The 16,342-nt window shown below is 42.9% G+C and overlaps 2 protein-coding genes and 1 long non-coding RNA gene across 3 annotated transcripts; 2 read left to right on the top strand and 1 right to left on the bottom strand.

Annotated features, from left to right (window-relative positions):
- Positions 1-166: 166 nt before the first annotated feature.
- On the top strand, positions 167-3,349 carry LOC101744756 (uncharacterized). The gene is made up of 3 exons (XM_004927449.5): positions 167-2,045; positions 2,430-2,587; positions 3,223-3,349. Exons 1-3 carry the CDS (start codon positions 2,000-2,002, stop codon positions 3,277-3,279), a joined length of 261 nt encoding a protein of 86 aa, XP_004927506.1. The 5' UTR covers positions 167-1,999; the 3' UTR covers positions 3,280-3,349.
- A 4,036-nt stretch (positions 3,350-7,385) lies between these two features.
- LOC101745616 (exocyst complex component 1) lies at positions 7,386-16,137 on the bottom strand. Its single transcript, XM_038019396.2, has 9 exons — positions 15,352-16,137; positions 12,047-12,595; positions 11,689-11,856; positions 11,500-11,616; positions 11,342-11,422; positions 10,889-11,260; positions 10,352-10,820; positions 10,158-10,282; positions 7,386-8,103 (listed from the first exon to the last, which is right to left on the bottom strand). Exons 1-9 carry the CDS (start codon positions 15,412-15,414, stop codon positions 8,005-8,007), a joined length of 2,043 nt encoding a protein of 680 aa, XP_037875324.2. The 5' UTR covers positions 15,415-16,137; the 3' UTR covers positions 7,386-8,004.
- Positions 14,380-15,508, top strand: LOC119630343 (uncharacterized). Its single transcript, XR_005246124.2, has 2 exons — positions 14,380-14,579; positions 14,945-15,508. It is a non-coding gene; the product is annotated as an uncharacterized LOC119630343 (long non-coding RNA).
- Positions 16,138-16,342: the final 205 nt, after the last annotated feature.

The raw sequence follows: 16,342 nt of genomic DNA, 5'->3' as shown, positions 1-16,342 counted from the left end.
TAGGTGGGGTGGTGGTACTCACAAGACGTCTTACCGCCAGTAATTACGCAAACCATAATTTTGCGGGCTTGGTTTTTATTACACAGCCCTTGCTTGGTTTTTATTATGCACCGGAAGTCTTTAGGCCACGATGACTTCATGCTTAACAAATATTATTGATATGGAGGGTAGAGGTAAACATAATTAACTTCCTAGTCGCTGGTATCCTAAATGGCTATTCTAGTTACGCTCGGATAGATGCGGCACATATGAATAGATGAAACTATTCATATTATTATGTGAATTAATTCATCCTTTTATTATGTTTTGCTTCACTTTCCATTAAACAGCTACCGTTGCGGTACATTTATACAAAATTGGTTGTAAGAGCTTCGTTTCTCTTCTTCGTGTTCATTCCATTTAAAACGATGAAAACGACGCGGCGACGCTCATTTCCGAAAAATATTGATTTTTAAATTGATTCGAATTTTTTTCATTTTATTAAAAACAAAAAAAATATCATAATAAACTATCTCTTATCAGTAAAATCAGGTAATTCGAAAATAACAATTATTTTTATTACCATATCAAAGTATCAGGTATAAAAGAAAACGTTTTTTTTTTATATTAAAAGATTCAGAAAATAATCAATATAGCTAATGCTATGCCCAATGCTCTTAATATCTAAGCTGTCTAAAAACCACAGTGTCTTGAAATGTTGACCGCGGCAACCCCGTTACTTCATCCAAATTCTGACCTCGGGGGGGATAGGACGTGAGAGTGCAGAGGAGTCGCTTAGTGAGTAGGGCCCTAAATTCCATCTCTTGGGCCCGCAGTCCGCTCCCAACATTTACGGGCCAGTCCCACATACCCCGCCCGACCCCTAGATGTAGGGACCTCGAAGAAGGTTCGGCCCCTGGACAAAAAAAAGTACTGGGATTTAAGTGGTTCCGCTCATCACTTTCGATGTTCCGGCAATTGAAAAAAGGCGCTTACAAGGAACAGATGATCCCACGATACTCAAATACTGTGTACATCATGTTTATTGAGTAAAGGTAGTGATAAATACATTTTTTTTCTTCTTGCCAATATAGTATGAGATCATACTTCAGGTGCACAACTGTCTGCGATAAATAGTGTTTAAATTCTTCGTTTAAGCCTTGACTTTTCAGTGCAAGCGCATTAGATGTAGAGGGTTGCTTTTTCAAAAGCAAGTTTATAAAATCCAAATTATTATTTTCATTTTAGTCCCTTTGTAATATTGTACTTTGGGAGATGTTAAAGGAAAACGTCTTCTTGCGTGTATTCCATGTTTAATAATCATCTTAATCCTAGCTTACAATTATGAAGAAGCCTATGTTTTTGAGTGGTCCGCCTTATTATGGGGACATACGAGATTACACCTAGTAATTATAATATATACTAAATGCTATTATGTCGAATTCTTCACTATTCATTATTGGAAGTTGTTGCTGTGATTTAATATTTAAAATTTAAGTATTTATCCTATTTATTACTCGAGAACAGGCTAATTCTAAAATGTTTCATGTTTTTTACCAAAACAGAAAAATACTGATTCACTGAATCGATTTAGTACTCCAAATCGACTTACAAAATCGAGTTTTTGGCCCGACAAACATCGATTGATCGATCTCAGATCGCCATCCCTATCTGTACTCTGTACTACTACAAGTACTACTCTGTAACTGTAAGTCTCTATAAATTGTTTTTTTCATCTCATCTCATTTCATTTTATTTCATCACAGGTGATTAGTGTCTCAAATTAATCATCTTCATTTAATTTCACTCTATATTATCATTTTTCATAAATATAAGATTATAAATTAAAATAAGACATGACCTAAAGGTCTTAGTTACCAGGTCATAAAATCATTTAAAAAAAAATGTTTTTTATCTATGATATTGATTAGATTTGATTACAGTTTTTCCAATTTTAATAGTGCGTACTGCGTGATACAAAGTGTATAAAACTTACTACACAAAGAGCGCTACAATAAAAATGTTCGTAACACGCCAAATTGCATCTAGGTTCTTCCAACAAACAGGTAAAAGTTATTTCTTAATTTGTTATTATAACAGTGGTTATAGAGTTATATTAAATTCCAAATGCAGTAGTCCGTTTGCAAATATTATAAAGTTAGTGAGTCTAACGTGTCCTTACTACATTAAAGTATTAAATTTATTCTCAGAGAAATTGCAATCCGGTATTATTTTCTAGAAAAAATATTACATAACACCTACAAAGATAACCTTTAAAATTGGCAGATTATACTCTTTCTAACTGTTCAGTATGGCAGTAGAGTTCCCCTTTCTTACTCAATGTTAACCTATATACCTTATATAAAAACCATAATTATTTTTTGTTAAAATTCTATAATATGAGAACTATAAATTCCTAGACAAAAGCTACATAAAATGTTTGTGTTCAGTGCGTCGCTACCATGGCGAAAGTCACTTCAAGCCCCCCACCATGGATGAATTACCAGTGCCCAAAGGCTCATGGCAGTCGCACCATGATGCCAACCAACGTCGCTTCAATGCTGTGCTCCTCTTTGGAATTGCATTCACTGCTGCTACATTCGTCGTTGTAAGTTAACATATAATAGATTAAGTTTGTTTGCTTGTGGTTGAGAAAGTATATTCAGTCAAATGAAAGAAACCGAAAGAATCATAATATGTTTAAAATGAACAATCTTTTCTATAATTATTATTTAGCAACTGTGCTTAATACTACCTGTACCTGATGGCCTGTTATCTGCAAATTAACAATGAAGTACCTACTTGTATGGAGCAGAAACTCACTCCTTCCTCCTTAGCTCTTCCAGCAACTAAATGAGACTTCATATTAACTGCAACCTCTGGGGATCATCAAACAGGGCCAAGATATCTGGTTATCTATTTCTTTACAATACCCCAAAAGGCATGCACACAACAGCATGTACTAACTTTTGTAAACATTTATTTAGAAATCTAATGTTTATGTGCTCATGAATAACTCTGCAATGAAGCAGTAGTGTCTTATAAAAAAGAATAAAACCTACCAAAAGTATAAATTTGTATAATCACTGAAAGCTGGGCATATTGTACCCACAGATAAGTACAAGTGTCCTGTCTATTTCTGGCACCGAGCAGTGATACATAACAAAAAATTAGATTATAAATAACAGATAATATGCATTGTAGTGTTCACGTACATTAATATGTAATTTTTCTTGTTTTCAGGCAAAAACATCAGGACTGGTCTACCTCAACTACTCGCCTCCCAAGTCCCTGGATTAAGCATTCACTAATAACAAAAGCTTGGATTTATGTTAAATAGAAATTAAATAAAATTTAGTTTTATTTCTGAGATGTTCCTAAAAATTACATTGTCGCAATGCCCTCTTTGACTTTAAACTATTTCTTCTCATCAAGATGTGATATGATTAAACAGTTTACATGATAATTTTGGTAATTAATATTTGGGTTAGATCTATGTTACCATTACTTTTCGTTTGAAGCTTGTGAAGATACTTTTTTATTTTTTATTGTTTAGATGGGTGGACGAGCTCACAGCCCACCTGATGTTAAGTGGTTACTGGAGCTCATAGACGTCTACAACGAAATGCGCCACCCACCTTGAGATATAATTTCTAAGATCTCAAGTATAGTTAGTATACTTTTAAAAGTGTAGGTTTCATTTTAAATACATAACCTAAAACAGAACTAAATCAACTGATAGATAGGAGGTACAGGATTTCATATTTTGTTCAGGATGTTAATTGTCCAAATATATAATAACTGAAATTTTTTTAAACTTTTAATGTTGAACCAGTTCAATGTTTAAACTAATTTAAAAGATTGCCACAAAATAGCCAATATAGTATTTCCAACATTCTTTTGACAGCGAAGTTGAGTTGATACAGTGTCTGAAGCCAAACACTTTTTTAGTTGAAACTGATCTTATTCTGGAAAAATATTACAACCCTGATACTGGCTGATACATTGAAGTACTAGGATATATTATGAGTATAAAAAATGAAATGAAGCTTCTAAAAAGATAAGATCTAAGCTGATGTGTTTCTGGCCACGTAACCCATACATACAACTATCACTTTCCTCGAACATCTTAATTCCAAAAAGTTAGTAAGTTTCTATTTTTTATTTATTTATTAGATGGGTGGACGAGCTCACAGCCCACCTGGTGTTAAGTGGTTACTAGAGCCCATAGACATCCACAACGTAAATGCGCCACCCACCTTGAGATATAAGTTCTAAGGTCTCAAATATAGTTACAACGGCTGCCCCACCCTTCAAACCGAAACGCATTACTGCTTCACGGCAGAAATAAGCAGGGTGATAGTACCCACCCGCGCGGACTCACAAGTGGTCCTACCACCAGTAAATATATAATTTTGCGGGTTTCATTTTTATTACACGATGTTATTCCTTCACCGTGGAAATCAATCGTGAACATTGTGTACAAAAAATGAAACCTGCAACAATTTTAATTTGCATAATTACTGGTGGTAGGTACCATAACCCTGCCTATTTCTGCCGTCAAGCAGTAATGCGTTTCAGTTTAAAGAGGGGCAGACTGTATTGAAAAAACTTAGAACTCAAGCCTCAAGGTGGGTGGCAGCATTTATATTTGTTGATCCCTATGGGCTCTGGTGACCACTTAACACCAAGTGGGCTTGAACTACTTGATTACATACGTAAGCAATAAATAAAATCGACTATACAATATTTTTTTCTTCCACTGAAAAGGGTAATGTTCCAGAGTAATGAGGTTGTTTGGAACTTCTGGGTCTGTAGAGGGGCTTCGGTTCCGTCTGTATTTTGTACCGTATGTTCCATGGGGAGTGCTCTGAGGAATTGTTTGAGATGATACCATCGTCTCGTTTTTACCATCGCACCGCCCGTTACCGGAGTAGAGTTCATCCATACTACCTGGAGCCACTGCATTCATCCATAGTGCCCTTTTTAGAGATCTTTTTTGCCATGTACCATCTGGCTTTTGAATAAGCTCCACTCCATGGTGATTCCCGAACGCTATAACATATCCTTCTTCAAACGAGACTTGTGGAGAGTCATTCTTACTTAACGGTAGGCAGTGGCTTGGCTCTGCCTCTGGCATTGCTGAAGTCCATGGGCGAAGGTAACCATTCACTGCAACGGCTGCCCCACCCTTCAAACCGAAACGCATTACTGCTTCACGGCAGAAATAGGTAGGGCAGTGGTACCCACCCGCGCGGACTCACAAGAGGTCCTACCACCAGTAATTACGTAGATTATAATTTTGCGGGTTTGATTTTTATTACACGATGTTATTCCTTTACCGTGGAAGTCAATCGTGAACATTTGTTGAGTACGTATTTCATTAGAAAAATTGGTACCCGCCTGAGATTCGAACACCGGTGCATCGCTCAACACGAATGCGCCGGTCGTCTTATCCGTTAGGCCACGACGACTTTCTATTTCTAAACATTAACAATTGTATGAACAACTATTCGTAATGAGCTTTTTTTAAATGGGTTTATTTTAATTCGATTCTCACGGATCGTTTGGAATTTCTGGGTCTGCGAAGGGACTTCGCTTTTCTCTGTATTTTGTACCGTATGTTCCATGAGGAGTGCTTTGAGGGATTGTTTGAGATGATACCATCATCTCGTTTTTACCATCCACCACCCGTCACTGGAGTAGAGTTCATCTCCATATTACCTGGAGCCACTGCGGTCATCCACAGTGCTACGACATGTCCCTCTTCAAACGAGGCTTGTGGAGAGTACTTAACGGTAGGCACCGGCTTGGCTCTGTCCCTGGCATTACTACATTACGGGCAAGGTGGGCAAACGCAATACTTCGTCTGTTTCTTTTTAATAACGCGTCAATTTTGTAAATATCTTCAGTTTCTGTCATTTTAATCAATTTTTAATAAGTCGTCCTTTCTAAGCTCATCATCAAAAGGCACGTCATGTCGTCGTAACCACGTTTGCATTACCGCCTTGGTACAAACCAGTCGGCTTTTTTCTTTTCGAACCGAATGGTAAGCTGCGTTATCCATCACGGTGATAGAATTTGGTGGTATATTAGGCATCAGCTTTTATCCATTTACATACTTACTCTACATTTATCTCTTTACTGAAATTCAGGAAAATCACAGTCGTGATAACCCCTGTGTTACATTTGGATTATCACAAGTGCTCCGTCTACAAATCCAGTTTGACCTTCACAATGTTCGATGATCATATGATATGACGCCTTAAAACTCTCAAAATAATTAATTAAATTTACTTAAATTTTGACGCTCCAATTCTATATGTTCGCCAGAGAACTATTTTAAAGCCTTTTACAAGAAGACTGACCAATCCAAGGGGTCAATCATCCCCTAAACTCAATTTGATTGTCGTCGTGGCGACAGGTGCATTGCATGCAGGGCTTTAGGTGCATTCATATCTAGCGACGTATCGGTGTTCGAATCCCGCAGGCCGCTACCAATTCTTCTAATAAAAAACGTACTTAACACATATTGTTAAGTACGTTTTTCATTTTTCACGATTGACTTCCACGGTGAAGAATCGTGTAATAAAAATCAAACACGCAAATTATAATTTGCGTAGTTACTGGCAGTAGCACGTCTTGCGAGTCCGCGCGGGTCGGTACCTCCGCCTCATTTATTTCTGCCGTGACGCAGTAATGCGTTTCGGTTTGAACGGTGGGGCAGCCGTTGTACTGTAAAAACTGAGACCTAGTACTTATATCTCAAGGTAGGTGGCGGCATTTACGTTGTAGATACCTATGGGCTCCGGTAGCCACTAACAGCAGGTGGGCCGCGTGATCGTCCACCCATCTAAGCAATAAAAAAAAATGGCTCTGTGTGTAGCGAGCGAGCGAGAGGGCATTATTCACGCACATGAGAGTGAGTGAGACATGTATTAGCATATATTACCTTCCTGCTTCTCTGTTACAGTTTACCCATATTAATTAATTATTAATATCGCACCTCCCTCCATCGGAGCAGTCCATCCATATTATCCGTAACCGCTGCGTTCATCGACAGTGTGTTTCCAGAGGTCTTTTTTGTCACATACCGTCCGGCAATATTTTTTTATCGCTTTTCTAGGCAGACGAGCATGCGGGCCACCTGATGGTAAGTGGTTACCGTCGCTCATGGACTTCAGCAATTCCAGGGGCAGAGTCAAGCCGCTGCCTACTGCAGCATACCGTGCTTATTGTGGCGGTAGCCATCACAGAACACAAGATATTTGACAGATGCCTGAGTCTTTTTGAAGTGAAAACTTATTTAGCATCGTTGTAATTCGAAAATCGATGAAAAGAAAAAGCGACAGTCAGAAGAGACACATTGTCATAAGATTTAACGTGAGAAAATAAGACAAGAAGCATTATAATACAGTGTTTCTTATATTCGTGGTTCTCTTTGTGCTCTGCTTCGTACTTAATACATTCTGAATAAATATATGCTATATATACGAATAAAATATTAAATAATTATCAAACTTTGTAACATTATGATCATTACTAAAACCTACAATTATCCCGAAATTTTACATTCGTCTCATTAACTTGAATTCGAACTTTTTTACGATATCACTTTTACCACGTGTGAATTGTACACATGCTTTTTTTCTTTATATATATTTTTGTTCTATCGCTCGCACCATCGATTCGCCATAACCAAGACTGGCTATCGTGTATTTGCTACCATCGACTTGGTTAAAGCATTTAATCAAATACCTGTTTTTGAAGACGATATACCAAAAACAGCGATAACAACCCCGTTTGGACTTTTTGAGTTTCCGTACATGACGATTGGTTTACGAAACGCTATTCGAACTTTTCAGAAATTTGTAGACAAAACGCGGCGGGGCGCGGGGCGGGGTGCGGGGCGGGGCGGGGCGCGGGGCAGGCGCGCCGCGACCCGTCACAGCTGATGACATCATTGATCTTATAGAAAAAACTTCCTTTTTGTGGGCGTCGTGGGAGCGAGCGTGCCGCCCGGGCTCAGTGCTGGCGGGCGATGTCGGAGAAGGCGTCGAGGATGTCGTCCGTGGACAGCGGCAGCGCCAGCCCGGCGGCGGGGTAGCACGCGGCCACGCGCGCCTGCACAAACCGCGCTTAAGTTCGATGGCTTTACTGTGATTTAATGTTTTTCCTAATAATACCTCTGTTTAAATCTGGTAGTACTTTTGACCCCACTAACTTCAGACCCATTTCAGTACTACCTACATTGAGTAAAATTTTTGAAAAAATTATTTTCGAACGGCTTTTGAACCATTTCTATTCCAATAACCTGCTTCATAACAAACAATATGGATTCACTAGAGGCCGTTCGACTATTGATGCAGGTGTAGATCTTATTAAAAATATTTTTCAGGCTTGGGAGGAATCGCATAATGCCCTTGGGGTATTCTGCGACTTATCTAAAGCTTTTGATTGTGTTGAGCATAATACATTGTTGAGGAAATTACACCATTATGGTATTAGGGGCGTTTCATTAGAACTTATTAAATCTTATTTATCCGGAAGAATCCAAAAGGTAGACGTTAAGAGAAAGAGATCTTCCGGTGTCTTACTTAATATGGGTGTTCCTCAGGGTTCCATATTGGGTCCCTTCTTATTTCTTGTGTATATCAATGATTTACCAAAGTTTATTGAAACCCGTCACGAGGTCGTATTATTCGCTGATGATACATCATTATTGTTTAAAATTAAACGACATTTGGAAGATTATGACGATGTGAATGATGCTATCTCGCGCGTGGTACATTGGTTTAGTGTTAATAATCTGTTATTAAATAACAAAAAAACAAAATGTATAAAATTTACCTAATGTTAGACAAGTAGACACTAATATCATTGTAAGTGGAGAGACACTGGAGCTTGTTGATTCGACAGTTTTTCTTGGTATAACAGTTGATTCCAGGCTGCAGTGGGGTCCTCACATATGCAAGTTAGCGAATAGACTTAGTTCTGCAGCGTTTGCGGTAAAAAAAATACGAACGTATACTGATGAAGATACGGCACGTCTAGTTTATTTCAGTTATTTTCATAGTGTTATGTCCTATGGCATTTTGCTATGGGGCAATGCTGCCGATGTCGAAACGATTTTCATCCTGCAGAAGAGGGCTATTCGTGCTATTTATAATATGCACCCGAGGGAATCCTTGAGGGACAAGTTTAAGGAAATCAAAATTCTAACTTTAGCGTCCCAATACATTTTTGAAAATTTATTGTACGTGCGTAAAAACATTGTAGAATTCCCCAAAGTCTGCGATTTGCATAATGTGAACACTAGGAACAAACATAGGCTTGCGTTGCCGGCGGCTCGAATTAAGAAAATAAGCAACTCTTTCAGGGGGCTGGGTGTACAACTTTTCAACAAGATCCCACAAAACATTCAACTACTACCTGTTCATAGATTTAAGAAAACTGTCAAGGAACGTTTGTGCAACAAGGCATATTATAAAGTTAAGGATTTTTTACTAGATGGCACTACGTGGGAATGAGGCGTTCGCTCCTGGCCTTTTCATTTTTCATTATTATTATTATTTATTTGAATTGTATTTTTTTGACTTGTTTTTTTGTATACTGTAAATATGTTTTCTTGTTTAAAAAAAAAAAAAAGTTGAGAAAATACAAAAAAAAAAAAAGGCCGCTGAGTTTGTTTCGCCGGTTCTTCTCAGAACTGTGGCTTTTTTTGGAACCGGTGGTAGAGTTAACATTTTCTTTTACATTTTGACATTCAACAAGTGTGTTTTTGATGACATCCAAGTTGAAATAAATGATTTTGAATTTGAATTTGAATTTCTATACAAGATATTTGTAAAGAACGTTTATTGCAAAATTGCATTAATTTTGTGTTATTTTTCTATTTCGTTCAACCAAGCCGTGTACTCTACCGCGCCGGGAGCCCCCCGCTGCTGACTCGGAGCAGTAATGAATTCCGGTTTGCGGCCGGCGCAGTCCCGCGGCCCCGACCCCGCTCGTGTGCTATCTAGCAATCCCAATAACCACTTAACCTCGGGTGAACCGCGGGCACTATGCTTTAAAAGAAAATTAGAACCTACTGTTACTTTATTTACAATCTAAATAGGTTTTAATAAATATTTATGAACAAAACAGTATGTTTTTGCATCTGTCATCAAATTTAGGACCTGCAAAGCGACGTGCTGCGCGATGAACTCCTCCTGCATGGCGCGCCACACCACCTGCAGCAGCCCGCCCTCCTCGCTCAGGTGCTTCTCCACCGTGCGGTACAGCCGGTGCAGCGACTTGCGCACTGCAACACCGCGCACCGTCAGCGGGGGGCGGGGCCCGGGGACCGCACCGGGGACCGCGCGCTACTCACCCTCGGGCGCCGGGTACATGGCGAGCACGCGGCGCAGTTCGTGCTTGCTGAAGGCGGCGCGGTAGCACACCTCGTCCTCGCGCACGCCGGACGCCACCGCCTCCGCCACGCCCTCGAAGAACTGCGTGAGCTTCTCCAGCGGGCGGCCGAAGTACTGCGTGACGTAGCTGCGCAGCGCCTCCGTGTAGCGCTGCCGACACTCGCGGCGCAGCGCGTCCAGCGCGGGCAGCCGCAGCGCCGCCAGCGCCGCCTGCAGCCGGTGGTAGTTCTCCAGCTGCAGCACCGGCCGCGGCGTGCGCGGGTGCTCCGCCAGCGCCACGGCGCGCACCATGGCGCCGCCCAGCATCACGTACCAGCGCTCCACGTCGGCGCGCCGCCCGCTGCCCGCGAAGATCTGCTCGCAAGCGCCGCTCAGCTCCTCCAGCTCGCTCACGAAGCTCAGCACGCCGCACTTGGGCCGGCGCGCCGCCTGCACGCCGCGCGGGACGCGTTAGGGGACGCACATCGGGGCCGGCGCCGCGACCGGCACGCACTCACCTGCTTCACTGCGTCGGGCAGGGCGGCCAGGCGGTCGGCCACGGCGCGGTCGGCGCCGCGCTTGGCGGCCACGGCGGCGGCGGCCAGGGCGGCCCTCGCCCAGCGCGCCTCGCCCGCCGCGCCGCCCGCCGCGCCGCCCGCCGCGCCGCCCTCCGCCGCCGCGCCGCCCTCCGCGCCCAGCACGCGCCGCCCCACGCAGGCCAGCGCGCGCATGGCGCCGTACGCGTCGTGCCTCTCGACGTGCCCGACGAGGGCCACGAGTTCCTGCTCGACGCTGGGGAACAGTTCGGCCATGAGCCGCCGAGACTCTGCCCCCTGCCGCACCCGGCCTTCGCCCCCGCCCTCGCTTCTTTCGCCATCGCTTCCTTCACTCTGTACGTTAAAATTCTAAAATATGATCATTCGTACGATCCGGCCCGACATGTCGGCGGGCTGTGCGTTGTGCTACGTCACCTTAACGTCCACGTCCAAGAAAAAGAATTGAGTACAGAAGTCTTGTTCCGCGTTGCACAGGGTCTCTACGAGGCTTAAAACCTGCAAATATTAATTCATGCCAATCATTTCAATTTATCATGAATTTAATGAGCATGTTTTATAGACATTGCGTGTACCTGATCGAGGATGTGGTCCACGGCGTGGTCGGGCGCGGCCAGCAGCGCCCCCCGCGCCGCCTCCCCCGCCGCGCGCACCTCCCGCTCCAGCACGCGCGCCCACGTGCTCGTGTACACCTGCGACCGAGCAGCTCGTCACGCGCGCACTGGACGCGCACTTGCACTCACCGTAAGCAAAAGGATGCGCACCTTGAGGAGTCCGTCGTAAGCCTTCTCGTCCATGTCCTTGAGCCACTTCATGAAGGGAGCGTAGGGCAGCAGCTCGGCGTGGTGGCGGCGCGGGCGCGCGTCGTGCGCCGCCTCGTTGCCGAGGTGGATCAGGGCGTTGTTCAAGTGTCTCGCCAGCGCCGCCGCCATCTGCCTCACAACACTTACGTTACCAACTAAATAACTAAGTGATTACGTCATCATTGATGACAGAACATTCACAAAATTCACAAAATACGTAGAATTTTTTAGTAAGTGCAAATCATGTTAGTGGGTGAATGGGACGAAAATTTCAGAATAAGTAAGTTGTAATCGAAAGGCTTCTAAACGCAACAGAAACCTGATCCTTGGTTCGCGCGAGACGGCGCAGTCGTTCCCTGACGGCGGCGAGACGGCGACGGTGCGGCGGCTGAGCGGGCTCGGCGCGGAGGGCGTGGCGCAGGGCCGCGGCCGCCTTGAGGGTCGCCGCCCTGCCCTCCGCCGTGGTCAGCGTCGGTTCTTGCAGCGCGTCGAGGTCGCGCAAAGCCGGCGGCTCCAGCCACGAGTAGATCGCGTCAAGTTCGGCGAGCAAAGCACGAGCGTTGGCGTCAGCGCGAGCGGCCCCGGAGCGCGCGTGGGCGGCGTGCGGCGCGGCGCGGGCGAGGTGGTCGAGTCGCGCGAGTCGCTGTGCGAGTGCGGCGCCGGCGCGCAGCCCGCCGTCCAGCCGGTGTGCCAGCGCGGCGCCGGCGCCCCCGCTCTCGGTGGCGGCGGCGAGCATGCCTCCCACGTTCAACGCATCGAGCTGCGCGAGGCGAGAACCCAACTGACGCACGCGTCTTTCTGCATCTTGTTCTGCTCCCTCGCCCTCTTCCAACAGTGCACTTAATGCTTCATCTGAAGCGCTGGACCCCTAAACATCATTTACTATTAAAAATCATATAAAAAAGTCCACACCTATATGATTAATGACATGTTAAAAATAAACAGAGTATCTCTGTACTCAATTATTCTTCTGACCCTTCAAACCCTCCATTACGTCATCTCTTCATGAGCTCATCAGCGGCGCTTTCTCAAGTTGGTATTCTTACGGGTCACGGCAAACTAGCGCTCTTCTCTGAGGATGCGCATATTTGTTTAGCACATAGTCTCATCACCTCTAATATAAATACAACATTGAATAGGAAGGATAGAAACATTTTAGGTACAAGTAATGAGTGAGCTTGTTTTCTATCCATTCTGATATGAGACTGTATTTTGACTCCTGAGAAGTCTAAACATCATAGACATCAGCCAAGGGCAAAATTAAACTATTGAAGACTGATCTTGTTCAAACTTTATTTGATATATGATGACACAGTAAAAGAGACTTTCACGACATGGTAAAAATATAGAGGAGCAGAGTTTGTTCCAGAGCCAGAAAAAAATATGACCACATTATGGACCAAACACACGAATTCCAGGTAATAGGTACAAACTCTGCTCAAGTCGTCGTGGCCTATAGGATAAGACACCTGGTGCAATCGTATCATACATCGGTGTTCGAATCCCACAGGCGGGAACCAATTTTTGTAATGAAATACGAACTAAATAATTGTTCACGATTGGCTTTCACAGTGATGGAATAACATCGTGTAATAAGAATCAAACCCGCGAAATTATAATTTGCGTAATTACTGTTGGCAGGACATCTGGTGTTGGCACCAGAGAAGCTCTTTTCGCTCTCAACTTTCTCGTACAGAAATGCAGAGACATACAAACTGATATCTTTTTGTGCTTCATAGATTACGAAAAGGCATTTGACCGAGTTAAACATCATCAACTTTTCAGCCTTTTATGTGACATTAGTCTGGATGGTAACGACGTCAGAATCATCCGCAACCTGTACGAAAAGCAGGTGGTTACGATAAGGGTCGAAAATGAGGAAACCGACCAAGTTGAGATCTGTCGTGGGGTCCGGCAGGGGTGTGTCTTATCCCCGTTGCTTTTTAATGTCTACTCAGAGGCTGTGATGTCAAAAGCTCTTAAAAACCTTGAAGTGGGAATAGAAATCAACGGCAGGGGCGTTAACAACTTGCTTTATGCGGACGATACTATCCTTATTGCAGCATCGGAAGCAGATTTGCAAGCAATTGTGAATAAGGTTAATGAGCACAGCGAGGAAGCCGGGTTGTCGATAAACATAAGCAAGACCAAGTTCATGGTAGTCTCAAGAAACCCGGATTTGAGTTCAAGCGTATCTGTAGCTGGGGAACAACTAGAGCGGGTACGACAGTACAAGTATTTAGGGGCTTGGGTAAATGAAGCATGGGAATCTGATCAAGAAATCAAGACCCGGATAGAAACTGCTCGAGCCTCTTTTAATAAAATGAGGAAAGCTCTTTGCTGTCGTCAACTGAATATGAAGCTCTGAGTCAGGCTACTCGTGTGCTATATCTGGCCTATCATCATGTATGGTTGCAAATCGTGGACCCTGAAAGAGGACACTACAAGACGCCTACAGGCATTCGAGATGTGGTGCTGCCGTCGCATGTTACGCATTAGTTGGACGCAGAGGGTCAGGAACGAAACCGTGCTTCAGCGCGTTCATATGTCCCGGAAAATGTTGCCTTCTATCAAAAAGCGCAAGATAGAATATCTCGGCCACGTGCTCAAGAACGATAGATACATGCTGCTGCAGTTGATAATGATCGGCAAAGTGGACCAAAAGAGACGTGCTGGGCGAAGAAAAAAGTCATGGCTCCGGAATATCCAGGAGTGACCCGGTATTGCCTCCTTCGAACAGCTGTTCCGGCTGGCTGCTGACAGAAATGAAAACAGGAAGCTAACGACCAACCTTCAGGATTGAAGAGGCACTGGAAGAAGAAGAAGAAGACGGACATCTGGAGTCCACACGGGTTAGTATTTCTACCGCAAAGCAGTAATGCGTTTTGGTTTGAAGGGTAGGGCAGCTGTTGTACTATTAAAACTGAAACTTGGAACTTATGCCTCGAGGTAAGTGGTGGCATTTATGTCACAGGTGTCTATGGGCTTCAGAAACCACTTAACATCAGGCGGGCCGCAAGCTCGCCCCACAACTAAGCATTAAAAAAAAAGCAATTACTGAGAGAACTTTTAATAGAACATACAGTGCAGGACAAAATGACCACCAGTCTTTACATTGAATTTTGATTCTTAATGTTCTGTGAGATTAGGGTTTTCATAAATTCTAATAGCATTCTTCACAATTTAGACACCCCATTATAACGTTTTTTTTTTCTAGTTGGGCAAACATTCTCAACCCCTCATGGTGTGGAGCCATTACTGGTGGACATAGGCATCACAACGTGAATGCTTCCTCGGACTAGAGATTGAAGTCCCAATTGCATGGTGTGGTAGCTGTCCCAACTTTCAAAAAGAAATGACTGTGTTTAATTTTTACTAAAAGCGAAGGATTACTAGTATTAGTAGAATTAGTAACATTATTCAATAATTCTTTTATGAAAAATTGTTTTGAATAGAAGTGGATAAAATCATAACGTTGTAATATCTATGGGTCTCAGCAGCCATATAGAACATAATGGTCCATGAGGTCGTCCACAATTTTAGTCTTATACAATCTCTTAAAATGAAAGTGTGTTAACGTCTGTTTTTTTTGTTTTGTTGTGATTAAATTACTATTCGAATTACTTCTTCAACTGATTCCTTAGAAACTTCCCACTCCTTTTGCATCTGCGCCTCTTCGAGCTTCATTGCAAATTATATATGTATATATTCTAGAGGTTCACAAGAAAAAAAGAAATCGTTTGTCTAAATTAACTTTAAAAATTAACAATTAATTTGTGTTATCAAATTTCTTAGCTGTCAATTCTGTCATTAGATATTTTTTTTGAGTTTGTGGCCTAGTATCTAGACCTTTAGGCCAATATCATTAGATTTATTACAGACAGTGGCTTTGTGTTGCCCCGTTGCGGTCGAATAAGTAATTAGCGGTGGCCAGAGGATTTATTTATCGCGCCACTTTGTCGAAGTAGCGAAGTTTGTCACTTGCAGATCATACGGTAGAGTCGACTGAATAGGAACACGGCTCAGTCGTGTACTGACTAGGAGTGGGTGATATAAATCGTATATAGATTCAATATCTGTATATCGCAGCAATATCGTTGAATCCGATATCGCCACGCACGAAATCTATATATCGATATCAGCCGATACACGATATTGCTCGATGTGATGCGCATCGGCATATCGTACCGATTCGTGAATCAAAATCTATATAACGATATCAGCCGATACACGATATTGCTCGATGTGATGCGCATCGGCATAACGTACCGATTCGTGAATATCAGCAATATTCGTTTGGTTCGTCTCGAATCGGCCAGAGTGAGTGAGCGCACGATAGGGATATCATGTGATGAATGAAACAGAAACAGGCATTATCCATACAATTGTAAACCTTATATTTAAGTCCATAAGTCTGTAGATTATTCTTAGCGTATCAGCAGGATACAATTTAGGAAAGAGTTTTCAACTTTCGACCCTAACTTGAATGCAGTATAGCCTATTTGCATCGTTGAATTTAATTTCACGCGCTTTGACCTTGAACTAGAATTTTTGAACAAGTGTTTATAAATACTTAAAAGTTTTTTGTGTTTGATTTTTAAAGTACACATTTTTC

Source organism: Bombyx mori, chromosome 23 (genome assembly GCF_030269925.1).
Source record: "Bombyx mori chromosome 23, ASM3026992v2".
Taxonomy (NCBI): Eukaryota; Metazoa; Arthropoda; class Insecta; order Lepidoptera; family Bombycidae; genus Bombyx; species Bombyx mori.
The sequence above is the reverse complement of the archived record's forward strand: the minus strand, read 5'-3'. Positions and strand labels throughout refer to the sequence as shown.

Coding starts and splice junctions, on each gene's coding strand:
- LOC101744756 (XM_004927449.5), top strand. CDS start 2,000: ATGTTCGTAACACGCCAAATTGCATCTAGGTTCTTCCAACAAACAG. Junction 2,046..2,429: donor TAGGTTCTTCCAACAAACAG/GTAAAAGTTATT, acceptor GTTTGTGTTCAG/TGCGTCGCTACCATGGCGAA. Junction 2,588..3,222: donor CTGCTGCTACATTCGTCGTT/GTAAGTTAACAT, acceptor TCTTGTTTTCAG/GCAAAAACATCAGGACTGGT.
- LOC101745616 (XM_038019396.2), bottom strand. CDS start 15,414: ATGAAGCTCGAAGAGGCGCAGATGCAAAAGGAGTGGGAAGTTTCTAAG. Junction 11,617..11,688: donor CTTACGACGGACTCCTCAAG/GTGCGCATCCTT, acceptor GCTCGGTCGCAG/GTGTACACGAGCACGTGGGC. Junction 10,283..10,351: donor CATGTACCCGGCGCCCGAGG/GTGAGTAGCGCG, acceptor GCGGTGTTGCAG/TGCGCAAGTCGCTGCACCGG.